Raw genomic sequence first — 18,404 nt, forward strand, 5'->3', positions numbered from 1 at the left:
AAAGATGGTGGTGGGGGAATTGGAGGGCAAGGGAAATGGGAGATGGGCATTGAGGAGGGCACTCATTGGGATGAGTACTGGGTTTTATTAAAGGGATGAATCACAGAAATCTACTCCTGAAGCCAACACTACACTTTATTCACTATATGTAAGCTAACTTCACAATAAATTATTAAAATTTAAAAATAAATCAATCAATAAATCAAAGACTGTCACAAGAGATCAAGAAAGGCATTATATCATAATTAAGGCATCTATCAAGAAGATCTAACAATAGAAAAAAGGGGGAAAACAAGATCTAGCAACTGTAAACATTTATGCCCCAACATGGTAGAAACCCAAATATAGAAATCAATTAATCACAAAAATAAAGAAATTCATTGATAATACCATAATAGTAGGGGATTTTAACATCCCACTTACAACAATGGACAGATCATCTAAGCAGAAAATCAACAAGGAAACAATGAATGACAAACTGGACCAGATGGACTTAACAGATAAATTCAGAGTATTTTATCCCAAAGCAGCAGAATACACATTTTTGTCAAGAAGGAACATGTTACATTCTACAGATTAGATCATATATGGGTCACAAATCAATGCTCAACAAGTACAAAAAGATCAAGATCACACCGTGCATATTTTCAGACCACAACACTATGAATCTTGAAGTAACCACAAGAAAAAAGTTGGAAACACCATGAGTACTTGGAAATTAAAGAGCAACCTACTAAGTAATGAATGGGTTAACCAAAAAATTAAAGAGGAAAGTAAAAAGTACATGGAAGCCAATGAAAATGAATACACAACACGCCAAAACCTCTGGGATGTAGCAAAAGCAGTCATAAGAGGGAAGTATATAGCAATCCAGGCCTTCCTAAAGAAGGAAGAAAGGCCTCAAATACACAACCTAACCATACACCTAAAAGGGCTGGAAAAACAACAGCAACTAAAGCCCAAAAACAGCAGAAGAAGGGAAATAAGAAAAATTAGAGCAGAAATCAATGATATCAACATTAAAAAAAACCAACAGAACAGATAGAATAGAATAGAAAATGGACCCACAACTAAATAGTCAATTAATGTTTGACAAAACAGCAAAGAATATGCAATGTATAAAAGACAGTCGCTTCAACAAGTGGTGTTGGGAAAGCTGGACAGCAACATGCAGAAAAATGAAATTGGACCACTTTCTTTCTTACACCATGCACAAAGATAAATTCTAAATTCTAAATTTGAGGCAGGAAACCATCAAAATCCTAGAGGAGAACACAGGCAGTAACCTCTTTGACTGCAGCCAGAGCAACTTCTTAATACACATGTCGCCAAAGGCAAGGGAAATGAAAATAAATGTGAACTATTGGGACTTCATCAAGATAAAAGTCTTCTGCACAGTGAAGGAAACAATCACACACACACACACACACACACACACACACACACACACACAAGGCAGCCTACAGGATTGGAGAAGATATTTGCAAATGACATATCTGAAAAAAGGGTTAGTATCCAAAATCTATAAAGAACTTCTCAAACTCAACACTCAAGAAACAAATACTCCTGTTAAGAAATGGGCAGAAGACATGAATAGACACTTTTCCAAGAAAGACATCCAGATGATGAACAAACACATGAAAAGATGCTCAACATCATTCATCATCAGGGAAATACAAATCAAAACCACAATGAGATACTACCTCACAGCTGTAAGAATGGCTAAAAGTAACAACTCAGGAAAAAACAGATGTTGATGAGGATGTGGAGAAAGGGGAACCCTCTTGTACTGCTGGTGAGAATGCATACTGGTGCAGCCACTCTGGAGAACAGTATGGAGGTTCCTTAAAAAACTAAAAATAGAACTACCCCATGATCAAGCCTCCCCTCTCCCACTTGTAAGCACGCACATGCATGTGTATTCTCTCTTTCTCAAAGTAAGTAAATAAACATTAAAAACAAAGACAGGGACACCTGGGTGGCTCAACCAGCTAAGTGTCTGCCTCTTGATTTTGGCTCAGGTCATGATCTCACAGTTTGTGAGTTTGAGACCCACATCAGACTCTGTGCTGACAGCACAGGGCCTGCTTGGGACTCTCTCTCTCTCCCTCTCTCACTGCCTCTCACTCTCTCAAAAAAATAAATGTTTAAATAAAATAGAATAAAATAAAGACAAAGACATGGGGTGACAGAGTGGATTTTTTAAAAAGACACATTTATATGCTGCCTAAAACAAACTTGCTTCAGACCTAAAGACACATGCATATTGAAAGTGAGGAGATGGAGAAACATTATCATGCAATGGATATGAAAAGAAAGCTGTTCTAGCAATACTTACATCAGATAAAGTGGACTTTAAACAAAGACTGCAACAAGAGACAAAAAAGGACACTATATAATCATAACACAGACAAAACAACAAGATAAAACAATTGAAAATATTTATGTACATAAATATGGGAACAGCCAAATACATAAAATAGTTAATAACAAACATAAAGGAATTAATCAATACAATAATAGTAAGGAATTTTAATACCCCACGTACATCAATGGACAGATCATCCAAACAGAAAATCTAAAATGAAATAGCGGTTGTGAATGACAGATTCAACCATATTGATTTAACAGATATATTCAGAACATTTCACCTAAAACAGCAGAATACACATTCTTTTCAAGTACACGTGGAACATTCTCCAGAATAGATCACATATTAGGCCACAGAGCAAGTCTTAACAAATTCAAACAGATCACAGTCACCATGTATCTTTTCTCATCACAACACTATGAAACAAGAAGTCAACCACAGGACAAAATCTGAGAAGACCACAAATACATGGAGATTAAAAACATGCTATTAGGAGGCACCTGGGTACCCAAGTAAGTTAAGTGTATGATTATTGATTTAGCCTCAGCTCATGATTTCACGGTTAGTGAGATCAAGTCCCATTTTGGGCTCTGCGCTGACATCATGGAGCCTGCTTGGGATTCTCTCTCTCCCTCCCTCTTTGTCTTTCCCCACTCTCAAAATAAATAAATAACTTGAAAAAGAAAAACATGCTACTAAGCAATGAATGGGTAAACCAAGAAATCAAAATGAAAGTAAAAAAAAAATACATAGAGACAGATTAAAATGAAAATACAATGGTGCGAAATCTTTGAGTGGCAGCAAAATTTTCTCGAAGGAAAATTTATAGTAATACAGGCCTACCTCAGGAAGCATGAAAAATTTCAAATGAACAGCCTAACTTTACACCTGAGGGAGCTAGAAAAAGAACAAGGAAAACCTAAAAACAGTAGAAAGAAGGATAGAGTAGAAATAGATGATATAAATTTATTTTCAAAGAAAAACAGATTGATGAAACCAGGAGCTGGTTCTTTAAAAATAACCGAACTTATAAACCTTTTAGCTACACTGTGGTCCCAGCAGTGGGCTGGGGGCAGATATTGGGACTGAATGTGGCCCCGCCCACCAACATAAATCACTCCAGACAGCACAGGGGAAGTGCCCTGCAGTTCGGCATCACCCCAGGGACTACCCAAAATGATGAAATGGAAGCACTCTCCTCAAACGACATACCAGGAAGTAGCGACAGCTAATGAATTGATCAAAAACGATTTAAGCAATATAATGGAACAAGAATTTAGAATAATAGTCATAAAATTAATCGCTGGGCTTGAAAAAGTATAGAGGACAGCAGAGAATCTATTGCTATAGAGATCAAGGGACTAAGAAATAGTCAGGAGGAGCTAAAAATGCTATAAATGAGGTGCAAAATAAAATGGAGGCGGCCATAGCACGTATTGAAGAGGCAGAGGAGAGAATAGGTGAATTAGAAGATAAAATTATGAAAAAAGAGGAAGCTGAGAAAAAGAGAGATAAAAAATCCAGAGAATTAGAGAACTAAGTGATGCAATCAAATGGAAAAATATCCGTATAATAGGAATTCCAGAAGAGGAAGAGTGGTAGAAAGGGGCCGAAAGTGTACCTGAACAAATCATAGTTGAGAACTTCCCTGATCTGGGGAAGGAAAAAGGCATTGAAATCCAAGAGGCACAGAGAACTCCCTTCAGATGTAACTTGAATAGATCTTCTGCATGACATACCATAGTGAAACTGGCAAAATACAAGGATAAAGAGAAAATTCTGAAAGCAGCTAGGGATAAACACGCTCTAACTTACAAGGGCAAACCCATAACACTAGTGGCAGACCTATCTACTGAAACTTGCAGGCCAGAAAGGAATGGCAGGAAATCTTCAATGTGATGAAGAAAAAATATGCAGCCAAAAATCCTTTATAGGGGAAGCCTGTCATTCAGAATACAAGGAGAGATAAACATTTTCCCAAACAAACACTGAAGGAATTCATCACCACTAAACCAGCCCTACAAGAGGTCCTAAGGGGGACTCTGTGAGTGCAATGTTGCAAGGACCACAAAGTACCAGAGACACCACTACAAGCATGAAACCTACAGACATCACAATGACTCTAAACCCATATCTTTCTATAATAACACAGAATGTAAATGGACTAAATACTCCAATCAAAATACATAGGGTATCAGAATGGATAAAAAAAAAAACACAAGACCCATCTATTTGCTGTCTACAAGAGACTCATTTTAGACCTGAGGACACCTTCAGATTGAAAGTGAGGGGATGGAGAACTATCCATCATGCTACTGGAAGTCAAAAGAAATCTGGAGTGGCCATACTTATATCAGACAAACTAGACTTTAAATTAAAGGCTGCAACAAGAGATGAAGGAGGGAAATATATAATAATTACAGGGTCTATCCATAAGGAAGAGCTAACAATTATAAATGTCTATATGCCAAATACGGGAGCCCACAAATATATAAAACAATTCCTCACAAACATAAGCAACCTTATTGATAAGAATGTGGTAATTGCAGTGACTTTAATACTCCACTTACAACAATGGATAGATCATTTAGACACAGGATTAGTAAGGAAACAAGGATCCTGAATGATACATTGGATCAGATGGACTTGACAGATATATTTAGAACTCTGCATCCCAAAGCAACACAATATACTTTCTTCTCGAGTGCACATGGAACATTCTCCAAGATAGATCACATACTGGGTCACAAAACAGCCCTTCATAAGTATAAGAATTGAGATCATACCATGCACACTTTCAGACCACAATGCTATGAAACTTGATATCAACCACAGGAAAAAGTCTGGAAAACCTCCAAAAGCATGGAGGTTAAAGAACACCCTACTAAAGAATGAGTGGGTCAACCAGGCAATTAGAGAAGAAATTTAAAATATATGGAAACAAATGAAAATGAAAATACAACAATCCAAAAGCTTTGGGATGCAGCAGAGGCAGTCCTGAGAGGAAAATACATCGCAATCCAGGCCTATCTCAAGAAACAAGAAAAATCCCCAATACAAAAATCTAACAGCACACCTAAAGGAACTAGAAGCAGAACAGCAAAGACACCCAAACCCAGCAGAAGAGACATAATAAAGATCAGAGCAGAAATAAACAATATAGAATCTAAAAAAACCAGTAGAACAGATCAATGAAACCACGAGTTGGTTTTTTGAAAAAATAAACAAAACTGATAAACCCCTAGCCAGGCTTCTCAAAAAGAAAAGAGAGAGGACCCAAGTAGATAAAATCACGAATGAAAATGTAATTATTACAACCAATCCCTCAGAATTACAAGCAATTATCAGGGAATACTATGAAAAATTGTATGCCAACAAAAAGACAACCTGGAAGAAATGGACGAATTCTAAACTCCCACACACTACCAACACTCAAACGGGAAGAAATAGAAAATTTGAACAGACCCATAACTAGTAAAGAAATTGAATCAGTTATCAAAAATCTCCCAACAAATATGAGCCCTGGACCATACGGCTTTTCTGGGGAATTCTACCAGACATTTAAAGCACAGATAATACCTATCCTTCTCAAGCTGTTCCAAAAAATAGAAAGGGAAGGAAAACTTCCAGACTTATTCTATGAAGCCAGCATTACTTTCCTTCCCAAACCAGAGACCCAGAAAAAAAAGAGAACTACAGGCCAATATCCCTGATGAATATGGATGCAAAAATTCTCAACAAGATACCAGCAAATAGAACTCAACAGCATATGAAAAGAATTATTCACCATGATCAAGTGGGATTCACTCCTGGGCTGCAGGGCTGGTTCAATATTCGCAAATCAATCAATGTGACACATCACATTATTAAAAGAAAAGATAAGAACTATATGATCCTGTCTATCAATGCAGAAAAAGCATTCGACAAAATATAGCATCCTTTCTTAATAAAAACCCTCGAGAAAGTTGGGATAGAAGGAACATACTTAAACATCATAAAAAGCCATTTATGAAAACCCACAGCTAATATCATCCTCAATGGAGAAAAACTGAGAGCATTCCCCCTGAGATCAGAAACACGACAGGGATGTCCACTCTGACCACTCTTGTTTAACATAATATTGGAAGTCCTAGCATCAGCAATCAGACAACAAAAGGAAATCAAAGACATCAAAATTGGCAAAGATGTTGTCAAACTTTCACTATTCACAGATGACATGATACTCTACATGGAAAACCCAAAGACTCCACCAAAAGTCTGCTAGAACTGATACATGAATTCACCAAAATTGCAGGGCACAAAATCAATGTACAGAAATCGGTTGCATTTTTATACACCAATAATGAAGCAACAGAAATAGAAATAAAGAAACTGATCCCATTCACAATTGCACCAAGAGTCATAAAATACCTAGGAATAAATCTAACCAAAGATGTAAAAGATCTGTATGCTGAAAACTATAGAAAGTTTATAAAGGAAATTGAAGAAGATACAAAAAAATGGAAAAACATTCTGTGCTCTTGGATTGGAAGAATAAATATTGTTAAAATGTCAATACTACCCAAAGCTATCTACACATTCAATGCAATCCCAATCAAAATTGCATCAGCATTCTTCTCGAAACTAGAATAAGCAATCGTAAAATTTGTATGGAACCACAAAAGACCCCGAATAGCCAAAGTAATATTGGAGAAGAAGACCAAAGTGGAGGCATCACAATCCCAGACTTTAGCTTTTACTACAAAGCTGTAATCATCAAGACAGTATGGTATTGGCACAAAAACAGACACATAGACTAATGGAATAGAATAGAGACTCCAGAAGTGGACCCACAAATGTATGGCCAATTAATCTTTGACAAGGCAGGAAAGGGTATCTAGTGGGAAAAAATCAGTCTCTTTAGCAAATGGTGCTGGGAGAACTGGACAGCAATGTGCAGAAGAATGAAACTAGACCACTTTCTCACACCATTCACAAAAATAGACTCAAAATGGATGAAGGACCTGAAGGTGAGACAGGAAACCATCAGAACCCTGGAGGAGAAAGCAGGAAAAAACCTCTTTGACCTCAGCCACAGCAATTTCTTACTTGACACATCTCCAAAGGCAAGGGAATTAAAAGCAAAAATGAACTATTGGGACCTCATCAAGATAAAAAGCTTCTGCACTGCAAAGGAAACAATCAACAAAACTAAACGGCAACCAATGGAACGGGGAAAGATATTTGCAAATGACATATCGGACAAAGGGCTAGCATCCAAAATCTATAAAGAACTCACCAAATTCCACACCCAAAAAACAAATAATCCAGTGAAGAAATGGGCAGAAAACATGAATAGACACTTTTCTAAAGAAGACATCCAGATGGCCAACACACACGTGAAAAGATGCTCAATGTCACTCCTCATCAGGGAAATACAAATCAAAACCACACTCAGATACCACCTCACACCAGTCAGGGTGACTAAAATGAACAAATCAGGAGACTATAGATGCTGGCAAGGATGTGGAAAAATGGGGACCCTCTCACACTGTTGGTGGGAATGCAAACTGGTGCAGCCACTCTGGAAAACAGAGTGGAGTTTCCTCAAAAAATTAAAAATAGATCTACCCTATGACCCAGCAATAGCACTGCTAGGAATTTACCCAAGGGATACAGGAGTACTGATGCATAGGGTCACCTGTACCCCAATGTTTATAGCAGCACTTTCAACAATAGCCAAATTATGGAAAGAGCCTAAATGTCCATCACCTGATGAACAGATAAAGAAGATGTGGTTTATATATTCAATGGAATACTACGTGGCAATGAGAAAGAATGAAATCTGGCCACTTGTGGCAACGTGAATGGAACTGGAGAGTGTTATGCTAAGTGAATTAAGTCATACAGAGAAAGACAGATACCATACGTTTTCACTCTTATGTGGATCCTGAGAAACTCAACAGAAGACCAGGGGGGAGGGGAAGGGGGGAAAAAAGTTACAAAGAGGGAAGGAGGCAAACCATAAGAGACTCTTAAATACGGAGAACAAACTGAGGGTTGATGATGGGTGGAGGGGAGGGGAAAGTGGGTGATGGGCATTGAGGAGGGCACCTGTTGGGATGAGCACTGGGTGTTGTATGGAAACCGATCTTACAATTAATTATATTTAATATAAAATAAATAAATGAATAAAAATAAAAATAAAGAGAAAAAAATAGAACTACCCTATGATTTAGCAATTGCAGTATTGACCCAAATAATACAAAAACACTAATTCAAATGGAGACCTGCACCCCTATGTTTACAGCAGCATTATCTACAGTAACCAAGTTATGGAAACAGCCAAAGTATATATATACTTGTATATATGTACAATGGACTATTACTGAGATATAACAACGAAATCTTGTCATTTACAACAACATGGATGGAGCTAGTGAGAAAAATATGTCAATTCGAAGAAAGACAAATGCCATATGGTTTCACTCATACGTGATATTTAAGAAACAAAACAAACAGCACAGGGAGAAAAAAAATGACTAACCAAGAAACAGACTCTTAATTATACAGAACTGATAGTTACCAGAAAGGAGGTGGGTGTGGGATGAGTAAAATAGGTGAAGGGGACAAAAATGCAGTTATCTTGATGAGCACTGAGTAATATATAGAACTATTGAATCACTATATTGTACACCTGAAACTAATATAGCATGGTATATTAACTAGACTGGAATTAAAATTTAATTTTAAAAATCCTCCATGCAAGTGCAAAGGACGTTTCTGTATTTTACAATCCATTTAACTGTGCAGTCGAGAAGGCCTGCCACCTAACCTTCATTCAGAAGTGGTTAATCTGCCTTTTTTAGCATGCTAAAAAGCAAATATAAAAAGAGGAAAATTATGGGATTCCATAAATACCTTCCAAGCAATGAACATGCTCCGTTTAAATCATAACCTTGTGAATGTTAGTATTTGACAGTACCTATCTACTTGAAAAGTTTTCAAAGATGAAATATGTTAAATATAGAATGGCATTAAGAGATCAACCATGGCAATCAATTTTGATGATGGAGAACATTTTGAATCCCAATTAAGTTATCCCTGTTAAAAGAATTTCATTCTTCTCATCAGTAGACCTGTATTACAAAACAGAAAATTGAATTCAATCATTAATTATATTTTGAGTCTCTCAGTACAAAAGGAGGGTGGGAGGGGTATGCCGGGACTGAGGAGTAGGAGGGCTTCCCTCGTCGCCTTGGGACGCAGCAGCTACAGCGCGGGGGAACGGGGCAGTACGATGTTTCCCATTGGCAGGGACTATGGGAGGGTCCTCGGCCTTCCCTTTTCTTCCCCCCACCTTCACTCCCACCCCTACCCCAACTTCCACCCCCGGTAAGCGAAATTTTGCGAGGCCTGGGGCGGAGGTCCGAGCCTCCTGGGTGAGCGCTGCCCGGGAGAAAGCCGACCGGGGCAGCGGGTGGGAGTTCCGAGTCCAGCATGTGGGAAGCGCTCTGCCTGGGGCGCCGCTGGCGCATGCGTATCGGGGAGCTTCAGCCAGCGCGACGCGGTCGCCATCGCGGGAAGGTTTCCGTTAAAGCGGGCCTGGAGCCGGCGGCTGGTCCAGCTCCAGGGACCCAGCCGCTGGGCGTCATTGGCTCAGGCCGTAAGGCCCTCATCACCCTGTCCCGCCTAGGTCGGGCCCGGCGGCGGTGGCGTCAGGGGGCGGAGCCGCCCCGAACGCCCTTTGTCTGTGGAGGCTGGTGAGTGCGGCGTGCCGCGGGCCCGGAGGCGGGCGAGGGGGAAGGGCGGGCGGCGGCCCAAGGGTGCCCGGGGAGCGGTCGCAGTCCGCGTTCAACTCGGAGTACTTCTGCAGCGCCGTCCTCCTCCTCGGAGACCCGCGCCCCTTCTTTGATAGAAAGGCCGCCCCATCCCCAGAGTACAAACATATTTTCCTCTGGTATCTTCTGCAGTTGTTATTTGGTGTGGGCATGGGTGGGTGTCATTTTTTGGAAAGTTTTTCCCCATCTCAAGATTATTAAAACCTTAACCTTTACTTTTTTCTAATGTTTTTAAAGGATTTTAAAAATGTATTGTTTACATTTGTACTTATATTATGTTGGATATTAATTTGTTGTCAGGTGTTGGATAGAAATGAGCCTTTTTCCCAGTTGTCCTGCCATTATCTATTGAATCATTTTCCCTCTGAATTGAAATGACACTTCTATTACATTCTGCAGGCGTGTATATACTCGGAAATGTTTCCAGACAGTTTCTTGCACTGCTCTGACAGTTTTTGCACTGTGTTTTAATGTTAAGTATGTTTTAATATGTGGCAGAGCAAACGCCCCCTAATTATGTCCTCTGACAGTAATGATCTATTTCTTTTGACGTATTTGCAATTGTGAAAAATGTAAAGGTTCAAAAATTATAATTCTCTAAGAGAAAGAATTGATCGTGGCACTTAGTGGTGCTCAACAGATAGTTATTAAACTAGGGAATGTTTGTTGAAAGTCACTGTGTTGTTGAAAATGTTTACGTTTACTTGTTGCCATCAGGATAATCTAGTTTCTTAGAAGTGCCTTCAAAGCCCGTTATGATCTTAATATTGCATAATATTTTGCCGTCCACTCTTGCACATCGTGCTATAGCCATACCAAACTGTTGAAACATGACACAAAACCCTCTGGGAAAAATTCATTCATTTGATTATGTCAAAAATTTTAATTTCTGTATTCAGAAAGAACAAAGGGCTAAAAAACAAGAGACATGAAAAAATGTGCAACATGTGTAAGAGACAAAGGATTAATGTCCATAATATGTAAAGAATCTCTGTAAATAGCAAAAAGAAAGAAAGAAAGAAAGAAAGAGAAAGAAAGAAAGAAACAACAGAAGGAAAAAGGGAAAATGGTCAAAGGGTATGCACAGGCAATTTATAGAATACAGGTAACCAAAAAACAAAACAAAACAAAAATTTCTAATGCTTAACCTCATAAGTAACCCGAGAATGCAAATGAAGACAAGGATATTTTTCACAAAATAGAATGGAAAAATATAAAAATATTGATGATAAAAGGTGTGAGGGAAATGCCCAGGAGAAGGACCCAGTTGTAAAATTGAGGAAGACACTTTGAATGGCAGTGTGACAGTACCTACCAAAATGTTAAATGAGCTCACCCTGGCTCAGAAATTTCATTCTGGAATCAGTCCTGCAGAAATAGTTGCACAGGTACAAAATGTGTAAAAAAGTGTGTAAAAAGATGTTTATTTCAATATTATTTGTAATTGTGAGAAATAAGTATGCTTAAATGTTCACTAGGGATATGCTTAAATATATTATGATAGATCCATACAATGGAATACTGTGCTGCCATAAAATAGAATAAGGTAGTTTATTTTGAAGTTAACAAACAAGGAACAATTTAGTGAATAAAGACATTTAGTGAATAAAGGATGCTAGAGAACAATGGCACGTAATATAGTGTGCATCATATTAAGTATGGATGTGGTTATATATGTTCATAAATGCACAGAAAAGGATGTACACCAAATGACTGGCAATGATTTATTTTCAGAGAGGGAAATCGAATAGAGAAGAGGGATTGAAAGTCACTCACATCTTACTCAGTATATTCCCATGTTTTGAATACTTATGGTTTCATGTAGAATGTGTAAAAAAAAATTGGAACATATATTACATGTGTAAGGAAAAAACACTTGATCTTAGCCAAAAGACCGAGAAGCTATTTCTTGTGTAAGGAAAAAACAAAACAAAAGCCTCACATGAACTTAAGATCTACACAGGGGGGAAAGTGTTTTATGATGCAGAAAATTTTTAAATTAACTTTTTTTTAAAGCAGCAAAGAATAAAAGACAAATGATAACAAGAAGACTACATTTGTTATTTATGTTATACCAAGGGAGTTGCTGTTTACTGTTTGTGTTCAGGGATCCCCAAGACTACCCTTAGGTTCAATGATTTGCTAAAATGACTCACAGAACTCAACAAAACTGTTATACGTACAGTAGCATAAGTATTACAGTGAAAAGATACACATTAAAATCAGCAACAAAAAATGCGAGTCCAGAAGAGACCAGGTACAAGCTTCCAGTTGTCTTCTGTCAATAACAGTCACGCAGCTAGCATTTACATCCTCCCAGAAGTGACATGTAATAACATGTATGCAGTATTGCCAACCAGGAAATCTCCTCCAAACCTTGGCATCCAGAGTATTTAGCGGAAGTTGTTCATGTAGGCATAGCTGACCACCTGTGCTGCTGACCTTCAGTCTCCAGTCTCTCCAGAAGGCAAGCTGATACCACATGGCCCAAGGATCCCACTATAAATCCTCTTTTGGCATAAACTTTCTGACCTGTCCCAAGGCCTCAGGTAAACAGAGACACTCTTAAAAGGCAGGGTGTTGCAAGGCTATAGATTATCTTTCAGGAACCAGGCCACGATCAAACCTTGCCTTAAAATGTACAGTTTGGACCACCCAGACCTGCTTAGTTCATCCTTTCCTGCACTCTGCACTTTGTAATAAAGAATTCTTACAAATTAGTGGAAAAGGCGAAATGGTAGAAAAGTGGACAAATTACACAAAAGTGTAATTTATGAAAGAAGAAACATGAAAACTAAAAATGTAAAGTCTGCCTCCCATGTTATCTAAGAATTACATTCTAAAGCAGTAATTATATACTATGTATTATATTTAAAAAGAATAATGCTGATCATTCTTGGCTAATGGTCACTCTCATATATTGTTGATTAATATGTAAAATGGTACAACCTTCCTTAATAGTATTTTGTCTTCCTTTTGATCCAGCAGTTCCACTTCTAGGAATCTATCCTAAAGAAATAATCACACAAAATTATGCCAAGACTGTATAATGTTTGCTGTAGTCTATAACAGGAAAAGAGAAATAAAGCTCCCTAAATGCCTATTAATAATTAACTTATTAAACAAGTTTTGGGTATTGCAAGCAATTGAATATACCATGACACTATTTTTTTAAAATTTTTTTCCTTTTTTATTTTATTTCTTTTGTCTTTTATTTTATTATTTATTTAATTCCAGTAAACTTAACATACAGTGTTATATTAGCTTCAGGTGTACAATAAGTGATTTGACAATTCTATATACTATTCAGTGCTCATCATAATAAACCTACTCTTTAATCTCCATCACCCATTTCACCATCCCTCCCCACTCACCTCATCTCTGGTAACCATCAGTTTAGTTTGTTCTTTATAGTTAAGAATCTGTTTCTTGGTTTGTCTTTCTTTCTTTTTTTTTTTTTCTTTTGCTTGTTTGTTTTGTTTCTTAAATACCACCTGTGAGTGAAGTCATATGGAATATATCTTTTTCTGACTTGACTTATTTTGCTTAGCATAATACTGTCTAGCTCCATCCATGCTGTCACAAATGGCAAAATTTCATTCTTTTTTGATGGCTGATTAATATTCCATTGCATACATATGCCACATCTTTATCGATCTATCTGTAGACACAGGCTGCTGTAAACAGTGTGGCAGTAAACACAGGGGTGCATGTATCCCCTTGAATTAGTGTTTTTTTGTGTTTGGGGGTAAATACCCAGTAGTGCCATTGGATCATAGGGCAGTTCTAATTTTAACTTTTTCAGAAACCTCCATAATGTCTTCCACAGTGGCTGCACCAGTTTGCATTCCCAACAGTGCAAGAAGTTTCCCCTTTATCTGCATCCTAGCCAACACTTATTGTTTCATGTGCTTTTTATTTTAGCCATTCTGTCAGGTGTGAAGTGACACCTCATTCTAGTTTTGATTTGCATTTCCTTGATGAGTGATGTTGAATATCTTTTCATGCATCTGTTGGCCATCTGGATGTCTTCTTGGGAGAAATTTCTGTTCATTTCTTCTGCCCATCCTTAATTGGATTATTTGGGAGGTTTTTTTGTTTGTTTGTTTGTTTGTTTGTTTGTTTTTTTGGTATTGAGTTGTTTGTATAAGTTCTTTATATATTTTGGATACTAACGCTTCATCAGATAGATCATTTGTAAACATTTTCTCCCATTCAGTAGGTTACCTTTTAGTTTTGTTGATGTTTCCTTCGATGTGCAGAAGCTTTTTATTTTGATGTAGTCCCAATAGCTTATTTTTGCTTTTATTTCCCTTACCTTGGAAGACTTATCTAGAAAACTTTTGCTACAGCTGATGTCCGAGTGCCTGTGCCCTCTTCTGGAATTTTTATAGTTTCATGTTTTACATTTAGGTTTTTAATCCATTTTGAATTTATATTTGCATATGGTATAAGAAGGTGGTCCAGTTTCATTCTTTTGCACATAGCTGTCCAATTTTCCCAGCACCGTTTGTTGAAGAGACTGTATGACCCTAGTTTTTTGAATATTTAGATTTTTGTTTTCTGTCCTGAAGTGATATACACAATACTGTCAATTAAAACCCAGATTTCAGAAAATAAAATCAGACATATGATAATGACATATGCCATATTATAATATGTGTGAGAATTAGTATAGAAAAAGCTGGGAAGTATGTATCCCCAAAAAACTGGTTATCTCTGGGTAATGATATTATAAGTGATTTTCTTTCTGCTTTTCTATGTTTACAAAAATTTTTGTTTTAATATTTGTCAGAAAATAAAATTAAGGTGTTTCCAAGATAGAGAAAAGGTGTGGAGAGAGAAATCACTCTGGCTCCAGCATGAAGAAAATACTGGACTAAAGTTAAGGACCAGTTTGATGGATGCAGAAGTAGTCAAAGTGAGAGATGATAGTGGCCTGAATCAAGGTAGTGGAAGAGAAGATGAGACATTCACTACATATTTAAGGGGATAAATTTACCAGGATTTGACTTTAATTGAAGAGAGAGACTAAGGGAAAGAAAGAAAGAGAGGTCAGGAATGGCATTCAGGTTTCAGGCTTGGTGGTGCTATTCATTGAGATAGGGAATTTAACAGGAGAATAAGAACAGTATGTAACAAACTGATGAATGGATAAAGAAGTTGTGGTTTATATACACAATGGAATACTACTTGGCAATGAGAAAGAATGAAATATGGCCTTTTGTAGCAACATGGATGGAACTGGAGAGTGTTATGTTAAGTGAAATAAATCATACAGAGAAAGATAACATGTGTTCACTCTTATGTGGATCCTGAGAAATTTAACAGAAGACCGTGGGGGAGGGGAAGGAAAAAAAAAAGTTAGAGAGGGAGAGAACCAAACCATAAGAGACTCTTAAAATCTGAGAATAAACTGAGGGTTGATAGGGGGTGGGAGGGAGAGGAGGTTGGGTGATGGGCATTGAGGAGGGCACCTGTTGGGATGAGCACTGGGTGTTGTATGGAAACCAATTTGACAATACATTTCATTTTTAAATAAATAAATAAATAAATAAATACTAAAAAAAAACAAAACAAAAAAAGAACAGTATGTAACATATAAATATGTCTACTATGTGGCATTTTGTTTTAAATATTTTCAAAATATTCACTTACTTAATCCGCAACAAACCCATGAAGTAGGTACTATTATAACTAGTTTTACAAATGAGGAAATTGAAACATTGAAAGGTTGAGTAACTTATACAACCAAACTCACACAGCTCGTAAGTTGTGGAGCTAGGAATCAAACCCAATCAGTTTGACGATAGGGTTGGTGTTCATGCATACTTCATTGCAAATATATGGCAAGAGGCTTAAGAGAGAATGAGTTTGGGACATGTTAGGTTTGAGAGATCTGGGGGACACATGCCTGGGGATGTCCAGTAAGGTGGTTGGGTAGATATGTGGTTATGTAGCTCAAAAAAGATGATCAGTGAAATCATGGCAGTGGGTAAAGCTGAAGGAAGCCACCTGAGAACAAATAGAAGAGAATAAACACAAGTACTAACAAATGGACCTAACTGTATTACAAGTGAATGACATAACCACACTGAAGGAAGTGGCAAAGAAAAAAGTTAAATTACTTTAGAAAACACTATCTTGACTAGATACTGTATAACTAAAGACAAAGAGAACTCTACACAGATGCTGTAATTTCCAGTTAATAACTGTGTTTGTCACAGGGGTATGAGTCAATTCTGAAACTACTTTATGTATATACCAAAACTGAACAAATAAGTAAATCTATTGTGAATACTAAGAGCCAACAATCTTCCTCCTTTCCTCACTGCTAACTTCTTTGTTGAAGAAAGAAGTGAGGAAAAGAGGAAGATTAAAAATGAGCGCTGAGGTACTGGATTGGAATCAGAGGTGTCATAATGAACTTGTGGCATTTAATACATAGATGAATACAGTGTGTGTGTGTGTGTGTGTGTGTGTGTGTGTGTGTCTGTGTGTCCGTGCGTCCTATCTCTCCTAGAGGGCCTAGAAGCAATGATACCCCAGTAGCAGCGAGCACAGCTGATCTTTGTGCAGATCCAGCACCCAGATCTTTGTTTCTAAGCACTTCTCCAATAGAAGGAACTAGGGCTCCTCGGAGAAGTTGATTTCTAGGGCTGGGCAGGGATAATACAAGAACTTGAAACATCTTACAGTGCCAAGAAGTGCTCAAAATAGGATAGAGGCTGGTCAGAATAACATAGGAGCCTCCTACTGGCCAAAGCCAAAACTATTTGTGCAATAAAATAATGATAATATTGGTGCTTACAAAATATTCATGAGTTCATAGTGACATAAATAAATTAGTAAATAAATGATAAGAGATATGGAGCAGCTTTTCCTTGCAGAAAAATTCCAGTTAATAAATTAGTGGGAGGTATACCTGGGTGGCTCGGTTGCTTAAGCGTCAGACTTTGGCTCAGGTCATGATCTGACAGTTCATGGGTTTAAGCCCTGCGTCAGGCGCTGGCTGACAGTGCAGAGCCTGCTTCAGATCCTGTCTCCCTGCCCCTCCCCAGCTCCCTCTCCCTCTCTCAGAAATAAACATTAAAAATATATACATAAATAAGTTAATGGGAAAGAGAGAAATAGGGAAATCACCATTAGACCAACACTATATTACTAACTGTTGCAGACAAGATAAACTGATGGATGCTAAAGTTAGTGGGTTTGAGAAGAATCAGGATATTTATATAATCTTCAAGTATCTCCCCAAGATATTTATCAGCTACAGAGGGAAAGATGGTTGCTCTACAGTAGAGAAGCCAGGTGAACACCACCTTAACCAAGTGATAAAGGTTAACATTATCATTAATGAAGTGTACCAACATCATAAACCCATTAATGCGATGTACTAAGAAAGATAAAAGATCACTTCTGTGTTATTCTTGCCAAAAATACTTAGCTTCATTCCAACCATGAGAAAACATCAGACAAACCCGAATTGAGGGACACTGCAAAATAACTCATCAGTACTCTTCAAAAGTATTAAGCTCAAGAAAGACAGAAAGGCTGAGGAACTTACAGATTGGGGAAGACAAAGGGAAAAAACAACTAAATTCCATGTGGGATCCTGGATCAAAGAAAAAATACTACTAGAGAAACTAGTAAATTTTGAGTAGTTTGAATTAATAGTATTGTACCAATTTAAATTCCTTGTTTTGATCATTGTACCATAGGCATATAAAATATTAACATTTGGACAAGTAGGGTGAATTGTATGTGGGAATTGTGTATTATTCTTGTAACTTTACCGTAAGTCTAAAATTGGTTCAAAATAAGTTAAAAATAAAAAATAGAAGAGGAAACAGAAGAACCCTTTCATTTACTCATTTAGCAGATACTGAGTACCTACTATGAGCCACATACTGAAAGTATTAAAAGTGGAATAGTAAATAAGACAGAAAAGATTCCTGTCTTCACGGAGGTTAACATCACACAATGGTGAGGTATAAATAAAAATGATGACTACAAATAATTACAATGATAAAAAGTGCTACCAAAAAAAAAGGAAGGTGTAAATGAGGGACCTCACATGTCTGTGATATTAAAAATCTTCCTTGATTTAAACTGAGACCTGAAGGAAGAGTAAGTATCATCTGGAGTGGAGGAGGGGAGATACCACACAGGACACATTTAAGGACTTAAAAGCAGAGCTGTGTAGATGAAAT

The 18,404-nt window shown here is 37.5% G+C and overlaps 1 protein-coding gene across 5 annotated transcripts in view; it reads left to right on the top strand.

Moving 5' to 3' along the window:
* The first annotated feature begins 9,889 nt into the window (after positions 1–9,889).
* The window catches only part of ZNF713 (zinc finger protein 713), a 44,607-nt gene continuing 36,092 nt past the window's right edge, over positions 9,890–18,404 (top strand). For 2 of the 5 annotated variants that reach the window (XM_019421783.2, XM_019421782.2), the window contains exon 1: positions 9,891–10,113. Coding sequence is in view for 2 of the 5 variants with exons in the window: in XM_019421781.2 (XP_019277326.2) it covers positions 12,674–12,740 (67 nt within the window). In the remaining 3 variants the exon portion in view is untranslated. Of the gene's footprint in view, positions 10,114–11,793; positions 12,741–18,404 lie in introns of those variants that run through there. The other 3 variants (XM_019421781.2, XM_019421785.2, XM_019421786.2) reach the window with 2 other exon arrangements.

Source organism: Panthera pardus, unplaced genomic scaffold, assembly GCF_024362965.1.
Source record: "Panthera pardus isolate Hobbes unplaced genomic scaffold, ASM2436296v1 HiC_scaffold_4, whole genome shotgun sequence".
NCBI lineage: Eukaryota > Metazoa > Chordata > Mammalia > Carnivora > Felidae > Panthera > Panthera pardus.